The sequence below is a fragment of the Saccoglossus kowalevskii genome, chromosome 14, assembly GCF_978046115.1.
Source record: "Saccoglossus kowalevskii chromosome 14, keSacKowa6.1, whole genome shotgun sequence".
NCBI lineage: Eukaryota > Metazoa > Hemichordata > Enteropneusta > Harrimaniidae > Saccoglossus > Saccoglossus kowalevskii.
Genome location: NC_140654.1, coordinates 30,545,527 through 30,556,282, shown reverse-complemented (window position 1 = coordinate 30,556,282; position 10,756 = coordinate 30,545,527). Strand labels below are relative to the sequence as shown.

At 35.8% G+C, this 10,756-nt stretch overlaps 1 protein-coding gene across 1 annotated transcript; it reads right to left on the bottom strand.

Moving 5' to 3' along the window:
• Positions 1-4,245: 4,245 nt before the first annotated feature.
• On the bottom strand, positions 4,246-9,600 carry LOC100374709 (tribbles homolog 2-like). Its single transcript, XM_002742267.3, has 3 exons — positions 8,742-9,600; positions 7,350-7,642; positions 4,246-5,403 (listed from the first exon to the last, which is right to left on the bottom strand). Exons 1-3 carry the CDS (start codon positions 8,991-8,993, stop codon positions 4,935-4,937), a joined length of 1,014 nt encoding a protein of 337 aa, XP_002742313.1. The 5' UTR covers positions 8,994-9,600; the 3' UTR covers positions 4,246-4,934.
• Positions 9,601-10,756: the final 1,156 nt, after the last annotated feature.

Genomic DNA, 10,756 nt, shown 5'->3' with positions numbered 1-10,756 from the left:
AGCTTAAGAATAGATACGGTAAGAGGTAATCCATTTTCTTATCATTGAGCTTAAGAATAGATACGGTAAGAGGTAACCCATTTTCTTATCATTGAGCTTAAGAATAGATAGGGTAAGAGGTAACCCATTTTCTTATCATTGAGCTTAAGAATAGATACGGTAAGAGGTAACCCATTTTCTTATCATTGAGCTTAAGAATAGATAGGGTAAGAGGTAACCCATTTTCTTATCATTGAGCTTAAGAATAGATACGGTAAGAGGTAACCCATTTTCTTATCATTGAGCTTAAGAATAGATACGGTAAGAGGTAACCCATTTTCTTATCATTGAGCTTAAGAATAGATACGGTAAGAGGTAACCCATTTTCTTATCATTGAGCTTAAGAATAGATACGGTAAGAGGTAACCCATTTTCTTATCATTGAGCTTAAGAATAGATACGGTAAGAGGTAACCCATTTTCTTATCATTGAGCTTAAGAATAGATAGGGTAAGAGGTAACCCATTTTCTTATCATTGAGCTTAAGAATAGATACGGTAAGAGGTAACCCATTTTCTTATCATTGAGCTTAAGAATAGATAGGGTAAGAGGTAACCCATTTTCTTATCATTGAGCTTAAGAATAGATACGGTAAGAGGTAACCCATTTTCTTATCATTGAGCTTAAGAATAGATAGGGTAAGAGGTAACCCATTTTCTTATCATTGAGCTTAAGAATAGATACGGTAAGAGGTAACCCATTTTCTTATCATTGAGCTTAAGAATAGATACGGTAAGAGGTAACACATTTTCTTATCATTGAGCTTAAGAATAGATACGGTAAGAGGTAACCCATTTTCTTATCATTGAGCTTAAGAATAGATAGGGTAAGAGGTAACCTATTTTCTTATCATTGAGCTTAAGAATAGATACGGTAAGAGGTAACCCATTTTCTTATCATTGAGCTTAAGAATAGATACGGTAAGAGGTAACCCATTTTCTTATCATTGAGCTTAAGAATAGATACGGTAAGAGGTAACCCATTTTCTTATCATTGAGCTTAAGAATAGATACGGTAAGAGGTAACCCATTTTCTTATCATTGAGCTTAAGAATAGATACGGTAAGAGGTAACCCATTTTCTTATCATTGAGCTTAAGAATAGATACGGTAAGAGGTAACCCATTTTCTTATCATTGAGCTTAAGAATAGATACGGTAAGAGGTAACCCATTTTCTTATCATTGAGCTTAAGAATAGATACGGTAAGAGGTAACCCATTTTCTTATCATTGAGCTTAAGAATAGATACGGTAAGAGGTAACCCATTTTCTTATCATTGAGCTTAAGAATAGATAGGGTAAGAGGTAACCCATTTTCTTATCATTGAGCTTAAGAATAGATACGGTAAGAGGTAACCCATTTTCTTATCATTGAGCTTAAGAATAGATACGGTAAGAGGTAACCCATTTTCTTATCATTGAGCTTAAGAATAGATAGGGTAAGAGGTAACCCATTTTCTTATCATTGAGCTTAAGAATAGATACGGTAAGAGGTAACCCATTTTCTTATCATTGAGCTTAAGAATAGATACGGTAAGAGGTAACCCATTTTCTTATCATTGAGCTTAAGAATAGATACGGTAAGAGGTAACCCATTTTCTTATCATTGAGCTTAAGAATAGATACGGTAAGAGGTAACCCATTTTCTTATCATTGAGCTTAAGAATAGATACGGTAAGAGGTAACCCATTTTCTTATCATTGAGCTTAAGAATAGATACGGTAAGAGGTAACCCATTTTCTTATCATTGAGCTTAAGAATAGATACGGTAAGAGGTAACCCATTTTCTTATCATTGAGCTTAAGAATAGATACGGTAAGAGGTAACCCATTTTCTTATCATTGAGCTTAAGAATAGATACGGTAAGAGGTAACCCATTTTCTTATCATTGAGCTTAAGAATAGATACGGTAAGAGGTAACCCATTTTCTTATCATTGAGCTTAAGAATAGATACGGTAAGAGGTAACCCATTTTCTTATCATTGAGCTTAAGAATAGATACGGTAAGAGGTAACCCATTTTCTTATCATTGAGCTTAAGAATAGATACGGTAAGAGGTAACCCATTTTCTTATCATTGAGCTTAAGAATAGATACGATAAGAGGTAACCCATTTTAAATTGGGGGAGCTAGAGGATTTTCGAGAACTTTTACAGACTCCAAGGAAGAATAAAAATTTCTCTTGACAGAAGTTAAAAAAAAACACTTCATATTTGAAACAAAAAAATAATTCAGACATGTCCTCAGAAAAAAAATGCAATTGATCAATTTTCTCCAGCACCCCACCCGAGATTTCAAAAAAGTCACCCCTAACTGCAAAAATCTGAATTCTTGTCATTCATCTGATGACTCATTTCACTCAGCAAAGAGCAAATAAAAAGAACTTGTTTCCATGGAAACAATGACTTTGTAAATTCCCAATTTATGTTCCATCCTTTTGATAAATTGAGGTTCATAGTTCAAAAATTAGCCTAGTTTCTTTCTTTTCTAGACAGTCTGATAGATATTCGTGTTTTGAATATTCTAGAAATAATTTGAAGAAATGTGTTGGCATCACTCATATCAGTACAGTTTTGCATAGTTGTGTGCGCAAATATCTCCATTTTCTGTTAACCTTGATCCATCAGGGTATGAATAATAATCAGCATGCTGATATTGGCATTTAATTAATTATTTTATGTAATGTGTACAAAAACAGAGTCCAAATCTCGTTGCTGACCATTGTGGATATCAGTACACATAACAAATTTTAGGAAAGTGCAGAAAAGAATGTTTATTTTATCTGTATTGTGTGTGTGATGAGCAAGTATGGTTTTCATTTTTTTATAATGTAACTACATTACATGACAGTTTCATTAACTGAAGTAATTTAAAAACAAATTCTGAGAATTTTTTTAATTGAACAGGTCAAGCTCCATAATCAACCTTCAGAAATATTACAATCTAAAGAACAATTTTGTTCAATATTAAACAACATCATAACCCATAACAAGTCAATTGTATTTTTATATTAATGTAAGTGACCTCTGACAGAATTATTTTGGTAAAATACCCCATGTTTTGCCTGCTGTTGAATACATGCATGGTGTTTGAGTGAGCAGTTTGATCTTTTAATTGTAAATGTAACCAGAATACAATTAAGTAACACCATGGGGAAGTCTGGAACATCAATGAAATTTGCACAGCGCCCTCAATTTGTTGCATTGTCACTGCATTCCACACACATTGGCAATGTGGAGCTACTTAAACTTCTGAATGACTGGCTTGCCACAACACTTGGGGATTATTTATCATTACATTTCAGCTGGGAAGGGCTTTCACACACTTTTACAATGTTAACCATATCTGAAGCACCTACAATTATTTTCATGTTCCATGCATGTTGCACTTTATTCAACAAAGTACTCTGGTCAACAAAAACTCCACAGCAAAAAATCAATTATCTAAAAGTATACATTCCTTTGCAGTAGCATTTCTTCACCCCATTTGATCAGAGACTATCCTGCCCAAGATGAGTTTGTGTTAACCTTAGATGCAAATAGCTGTTAGGGTCTCATTTCCAGTGAGAGCCACCATTCCCTTCCCTTCTGATCAAGTCCAGTTTTTGGTAACATGGATCAGTCAAAGAGTAGACACGATAAAAGAATATGCCGTCACATGGTCGTCTCACTTTCAATTTATTCTTGGAGGTTACTTGCATTTAAGGCTATTTGGAAATAATATTTTGACTTGGGTGTACTGATATACTTCAGGGGAAATCTGAAAGAGCATAAACAACTAAACCAGTACACACATCTAACACCAGATAAATTAAAATAAATGAACATTACTTGCAATAAAGAATGGGAAATCAACACTGTGGGAGGATGCACAACTGTAGAATAAAGTGAATTCCCGAGAGTTAGTGACCATCTATTTGCCAACAATATTGGACATTCCAGCAGACATTCTAGGAATGTTTGCAGTTCACATTTCAAAGGTTCAATTACAACGCATGGTCATGTTGTATTAGTTCCTGTACTGGCTGGCTATCAGGTTAGACAGCTCAAATATATTGACCAAATACTTTATAGTGTAGCAACAAGCCAGATGTGCAATAGTACCTGCATTAACAAGTACGGTCTCTTCACATGGATTCATCCACTTACTGAGTAGAGGTGGCACTCATCAGTTGAGGGTGCACATCACACAAAATTACACTGTACATTGATAAGTTTAAATCATATATATTACAACAAAATTTAAGTCAGAACAGTCTGATTAATTGTTGTTTCGCAACAAATTTTTACAAGCGAAATTTTCTCTTGAACTCCAGTTCTTACAAATAGAAGCTATATTACAAAGCAATTGCATTTTTGTCAAGTTTTCTGTTAAAACTCTTTAGTAAATTTACATTGTACTCCATGTGGCTGTTCTACCACGACAAGCTGTCCCATACAGCCAAATATTCCCTACTTTGGCTTTAAATGGATGTTTTGTGCACCAGCAATGTGGGAAGTTATAATAATTGTGTCTAGTAGTTTTACAACACCTGATTCATAGTTTGAAGTTTCATTGTTTCTTTCTTTCTTTCTTTCATACAGTACACCCAGTCTCTTATTTGAGTCTATAGGGATACTATTATGAATAATGCTATCTCAACTGTTAGTAATTGTTGACAGTACTGGGAATGCCTGCAACACAGACAATATGTGATGTGATACAGAATTCCAAAACCATGTTACATTACATGTATACTTAATAATAATTGTTTTTTTAAACAGTGCAGGTTTTTTTCTGCATTCTTCATTCTATGCCAGTGTCTGATGCTATATATAGTATACTAGAATGAAACTAAATCCTGTACAACCAGGACAAAAACGAGTGTACTAGTTGGTTTCCATGGATTTGCATCCTCCTTTAAGAGAAGAATTGACTATCATCAGACATGCACATATCAGGCACCATCTGATCCAGAGGTTTGTTGCGATCAGCACGGCTCTGATTAGACAAGTGATACGTTGCATGGAACCACGGATGATCCAGTACTTCCCTCGCTGTTAGCCGAACTGCTGGATCACGCTGCATAATACTGCGAGCCAAACACCGAGCTTTTGAAGACTGTGACTCTGGCATAGAGAACTTGCCACGACGAATCTTGTTGAAAAGAGCCCCAGGCTCTGTATCGTGGAATGGATAACGCCCAACCAGCATAGTATACAGCATGACGCCCAAACTCCAGACGTCCGCAGATCTACCAGAATAGGAGCAATTGGCATTAAGGATCTCTGGACTGACGTATGCGGGGCAACCATGTTTATCAGTTAACGAATCATCATCATTGTCCAATACATAAGTGTCTTCCAAACTTTCTAATTTTAACGATGTTCTGAAAGTAAAACAAAATGTTGTGATTAATCTAGAGGGAAAAAAACCAAACAAAATTGCATCATATTAAGTCGTATGATATACGTTGCATGAATACACATAATTTTGTTCTTATCAATACTGTTATCATGTGACAAGCCATCAGCGATAACATGATGCAAGAAATCAAGGTACTGTCTTGTTTACAAACACAGGCCAAAACATTGCATCAGCAAATATCATGTGAGCTGCTGACCCAGTAATTGCATCAGCAAAAAATAAATCACATGATAACCAAAGTTTGACCTCTATTACATGACCTTTTGGAACGCAATAGTAGTGAACAAGAGATGCGTGTTTAAACATCAATAAACACTTTGTCCAACCTACGCAATAAACAAAACAACCTCCTTTACATGTTTTAACTTTTTACAATTTCCGGAATGACTTCATTTTGAAACTACGTACCCACATCACATCCTGTCCCCCACCTTTTCTTGTAAGGTTGCTCAATATAGTTTCAGTGTTTGGAATTATTTTACATTTCGAGAATAGACATGCGAGATAGATATACAATTTCATTTGTAAAAAAAAAATCCAGGGTACGGTAAGATAAATGTGATATTACTCTATCTTAATAACCCAGTTGATACATCTGACTATACAAGGGAAGAATCTGTTCAATTAGAAAAAAATCTTCTTTAAATTTGAAGTAATAAAACAATGCATCTGGAGATACATTTTGAAAAAAATAAATGTTTTTCTCTATGCTAACATATACATATGCTATGTGGGCGATGCATTCTCATGTGAAAACTCCTGCGAATCTACTTCAAACCCAAAATGTTCATGGAAATTGTATTGAGCAATCTTAACAAAATGTATCATAGCTTGAGAAATGGGAATTCAGAAAACTGGGAAACTAATTTCATATTAAATATTGGGATTAATACAATCCGGATAATAATCTTCTATTTTTATATATTCATATTCAATCTAAAACGTGTACATTTTAGGAACCAAGACGAAGTACAATGGAAACGTTTTTTGGTTTCTGAAGGCCAGCGGAAGTGATTTGTGAATCTGATTATTTCCAATTTGCATAACAATTGAATTCCAAATCAATTTCTGATCATCCCACTTCTTACCATATCCTTTTATGCTGTATTTATTAAAATCTTAAGGGTACCTCAACTTTTATTAACCTTGAATTTTAGTGCCTAAAATAAACTCCATACTAAGGTATTAAATAAATCCCTGACACTGATGTTTTCTCGTTCAATAACTTCAGTTCGTCAGCATGTAATGAAAGAGCACATATTGCATCAAATTGCAATTCACTCCTAATTATTACCATGGTAACCTTTAGATTAATTGACTGGCTTTCACATCCCAATTAACAACTTCCTTCCTCCATACATACAATATAAATGTCTTCCTTTGACATTTAATTGAAGAAAATTAAACACTGGCAATTAATATAGGGGAAACAGTCAATTTAGTCTTTTCATAGATTTTAAATGCAATCCATTGTCTTATTAACTTTCGTATTATAGCTCATGGAAATCTCACCACAGGGGATTACATCAGATTTCCTGCATCAGGAAATGCATGCCTCATGGGAGAATACCATGGAAACCGATTCTCTCTTCATCAACCCCCCCCCCCCCTCCCTGCTTGAAATAATTTTCTAATGGCAAGCAAATATGTCACAATTTCTCATAAAAATTATCAAAGTTGTAACTCATAGCACAACAAAGGTATTCCCTCATCTTTATAAATATTTAAAATTTTCACAATTCAAATTGAAACAAGGTTTCTATTAAACAATTGAATAACACTGAATTCAACTGCCATTAAAATTTATAAAGAAGGAAATGCCTTTGTTGTGCTGGGAGTATGATAACATAAATATGCATTCAATTATTTTTTTTAAACAGACCACCTAAGTTACACTCAAATTCTTACCTCTCTTTGTCTTTGAAAACAAACTTGCGCAATTTCAAGTCACGGAGGACGATACCAGATTCATGACAATGGGCAACTGCTGATGCGATTTGATAGAACAACCGACTAGCCTCCTCTTCCTTGATTCTGCGTTTGCTGCGCACATAGGAGTGCATGTCACCATAACTCCATTCAAAGAATACGTATGCATAGGTATCCCCAAGAAGGATTTCCACAATGTGGTTAATGTTCTCATGTTGTTCAAGTCGGAAATAAGCTGCTAGAGACTCTTGGTATCTACTAACTTCAAAAACCTACAAGAGGAAAAACGGATCAAGATATATGAACATTTATGCAGTACAGTTAAGAATGTTGACAATTAACAAACATTAATCCACAACCCTGCTGGTTCTTGATTTTTTAATTAGTTTATACAAGCTACCAGTCTTGCTGTGCTAGCAGTCTGCATACAGCTGTTTACTTTAAAACTTCCTGAAATAGGATAGAACATTTTGAATTTCTAGAATGAGCCACTACAAAGCATTTCCAAAACCACACAAAATGCAAAGCCCAGGGTCAAAAAACAATAGATCTCTCTGTAGAAACTCCCGCCAAATTCAGGAGCATTTCAAAACAAAGAAATGAATTGTTTTGCAGACCAACAACGTTAAATATTTTTTTATTTTTTGTCTACCACCGTACATATACGACTTTGCTAGAATGTTCTTTTTTTTAGAAATTTAATTCAATTGTAATGAATACGAAATGGATGATTCATCCATCCTTCCACGGTTTAAACAAAGAACATTTCAATATGTACTAAAAAAACTTCCCCATCTTACTAATTACATTTACTGGACTAAGTTTTTTCTATATTAAATTTGATTTGCAAATGCAGATATCAATGTCAAATTCGTGGCATATGTTATCCACTTGGCAATCCCTCTGTATTGGTGAATTGTGACATTGAGCTCAATCCACGTGATGGAGACAAAAGGTTGATTTCACAACTACGAAAAAGAATTAGTCACTCCAGTCAAATGATTTGCACTATATTGCACCAGGTTTAATCTTGCCAACATTCTTTTGCTGTTACGAAATTTCAAAAACTGTTCCTTGCAATAAATTGCATCACTAAGTATGGAGCATGGTTCGATCGTTACCAAGTGAAATAAAAACGCCCAGACAACACAAGTGTGATGAACTTTACTCTGGATCAGGCGATGCTCAATAAAAACAACAGAGTTCAGTTCACGTTGATTAGATGAATATGTTTCATCTTACACATATCTTATTGAAAAGCACATAAAAATCCCGATTTTCATAAATACATTTCGAAAGAAACAAGTCGTACATCTATGATCTAGTATAACAACATGGCAAAACGTGTTACTCCTTTGTTTTCAAACTTACCTTACAAAGAAATACACCCTGAGTCAAAGTATCGATGGATTTATATTGATTTTTCTCCAGTTGCTCCACCAATATGTATCTTCCAATTTTGGAAATGACATGAGTACAGTCATTCTCAGTGAACTGGGGAGGGCTGTTAGCCTGTAAATTCGGACTTATGGAATTAAAAGTTAAATCGGGTGGTGAGTCGTATGGCACGAAGTGTTTTGGTCCATGTTGAATTTGGATAGGGGTTGAACGCTGGATGTTCATCTAAAATTAAAACCCTTCCAAAATTCGACAAAGTTTTCTGGTTCCCGAGTTCTTGAATGTAAATATTTCCGTTGACAACTTACTGTTGCAGACGATAATACTGTGTAATGACGTATGTTCTTGCAAGAAATATAAAGTCACTTAAAAACGAAGTATGTCAGGTGAAGTTTTCACGTTGGTAGGAGTAACCAAGAATTCCTCTTCGACGTAAAGAGAAAATTACTAGATTACACAGCTGAGAATCGCACGTACTTGTGGTGACACGAGGTTGCGAAATATCCAACGGATGCACACTGCTGTCAACATCCAAGTATGGCGCAGATAAAATTATTTCAAAAGCACGCGATGTAAGAAAAAGAATGAAAATAGTTCGATTTTTGGCAGACCAACCAAGATTCTGGCTGAGCAGTTCAGGGTTTATAACAGCGCACAACTGTCGATCCGTCTGCCTTTTCTTAAATCGGGTAAACTCGTTCAGACGAACGCAACCACTCCGTTGCAAGTTGGTGACGCAAACCTGTACTGTGCGGTCGTTGGACGGACGGATGAGGATTCCCTTGGTCGATCGCCGCACGTAGCCTGTTGTCGACCCAGTCTTTAAACGTTACCACACGCTGATCACTTCCAAACTCCTTCGGATGTTTCTTTATACCTTCCTCCCAATTTATGTGCGCTGTTCCCACTGCAGGATAGCCAGGGTCTATGGCCGATCCTGCCTAAAAGCAGGGGGACGGTTTTACACTACCGGTGTTTGCCATTGTGCAACGTGGCTACACTATGCAGTACAGCTACTACGAACGTTAGCCTATCCACACCTAGACACCAACAAATCAACGCGCAGCTGTGATGCGTCTTTAAAATTTCCACTGCAAAAAATATTTCACAATCGTAGCTCGGTTGCAGTATTCAAAATAAAATTTCAAATAATAGCTTGTCAAATGTAGCCAAGTTGTACAAGTTCAGTCTCCTAGGCGCAACTTCAATTTTTAGGAGGGATTCCCTAGAACTAGTTTGTTTACAGTGTATGTAGAGACCAGTTTTCGGCGGTAGAGAAGGGTGATTGCAACATCTACATTTCTGGTCATGTGAATTTGATGACGCAACTCACTGGATTTATATGAGTCAACTCTGCTCCATATAAGGATAATATACCTTCGTCACAAAGCATTTAGCCATATAAGGAAGATACATGCCCATATATAAAAATATAGTGCCACTCAACTTCGTTGATGTCAGACACGTCATCGATTCGGTTGGAATGGCGCTAAAGGTTTCCACCAATCACCAGTATCCACACATATTGAAAGAAAATGCATTTCCGGGGCCTCTCTCCGGATCATAGTGGAGGCTCGAGGAGACCTCGGGTTTTACAGACTAGTCGATTTCAGGCAAACGTATGACAATGGGTCAAGGATGGCCAGGCAAACACAGGGGCTGTCACGTTTGCGTTCATATTTGAAGTTATTTTTTTAAGGGTTTAGATACATTACATTTTTTATTTATTTCGCGTCGCCTTGACGCCTTTGTCCAATCAGATATATGTACTGATATTTCTGTGACGAAAATAGAATGGCGTTTATGGTATGGTCACGACTTGAAGGCAATCAACCATTATACCTCGGGGCTTAGAGCTTCCTATCAAACAAGAATACGTTCTCTATAATTTAGAATAACTCTCTGTATTATGGGAGTTTTATTTATTTACTAGTTTTAATGATTTTTGCTTATTTAGTTTAATAATGAAGGAAAATGTGCGGTAAGAC

Coding starts and splice junctions, on each gene's coding strand:
- LOC100374709 (XM_002742267.3), bottom strand. CDS start 8,993: ATGAACATCCAGCGTTCAACCCCTATCCAAATTCAACATGGACCAAAA. Junction 7,643..8,741: donor AGGGTGTATTTCTTTGTAAG/GTAAGTTTGAAA, acceptor TTCCTCTTGTAG/GTTTTTGAAGTTAGTAGATA. Junction 5,404..7,349: donor GTTTTCAAAGACAAAGAGAG/GTAAGAATTTGA, acceptor TTTTACTTTCAG/AACATCGTTAAAATTAGAAA.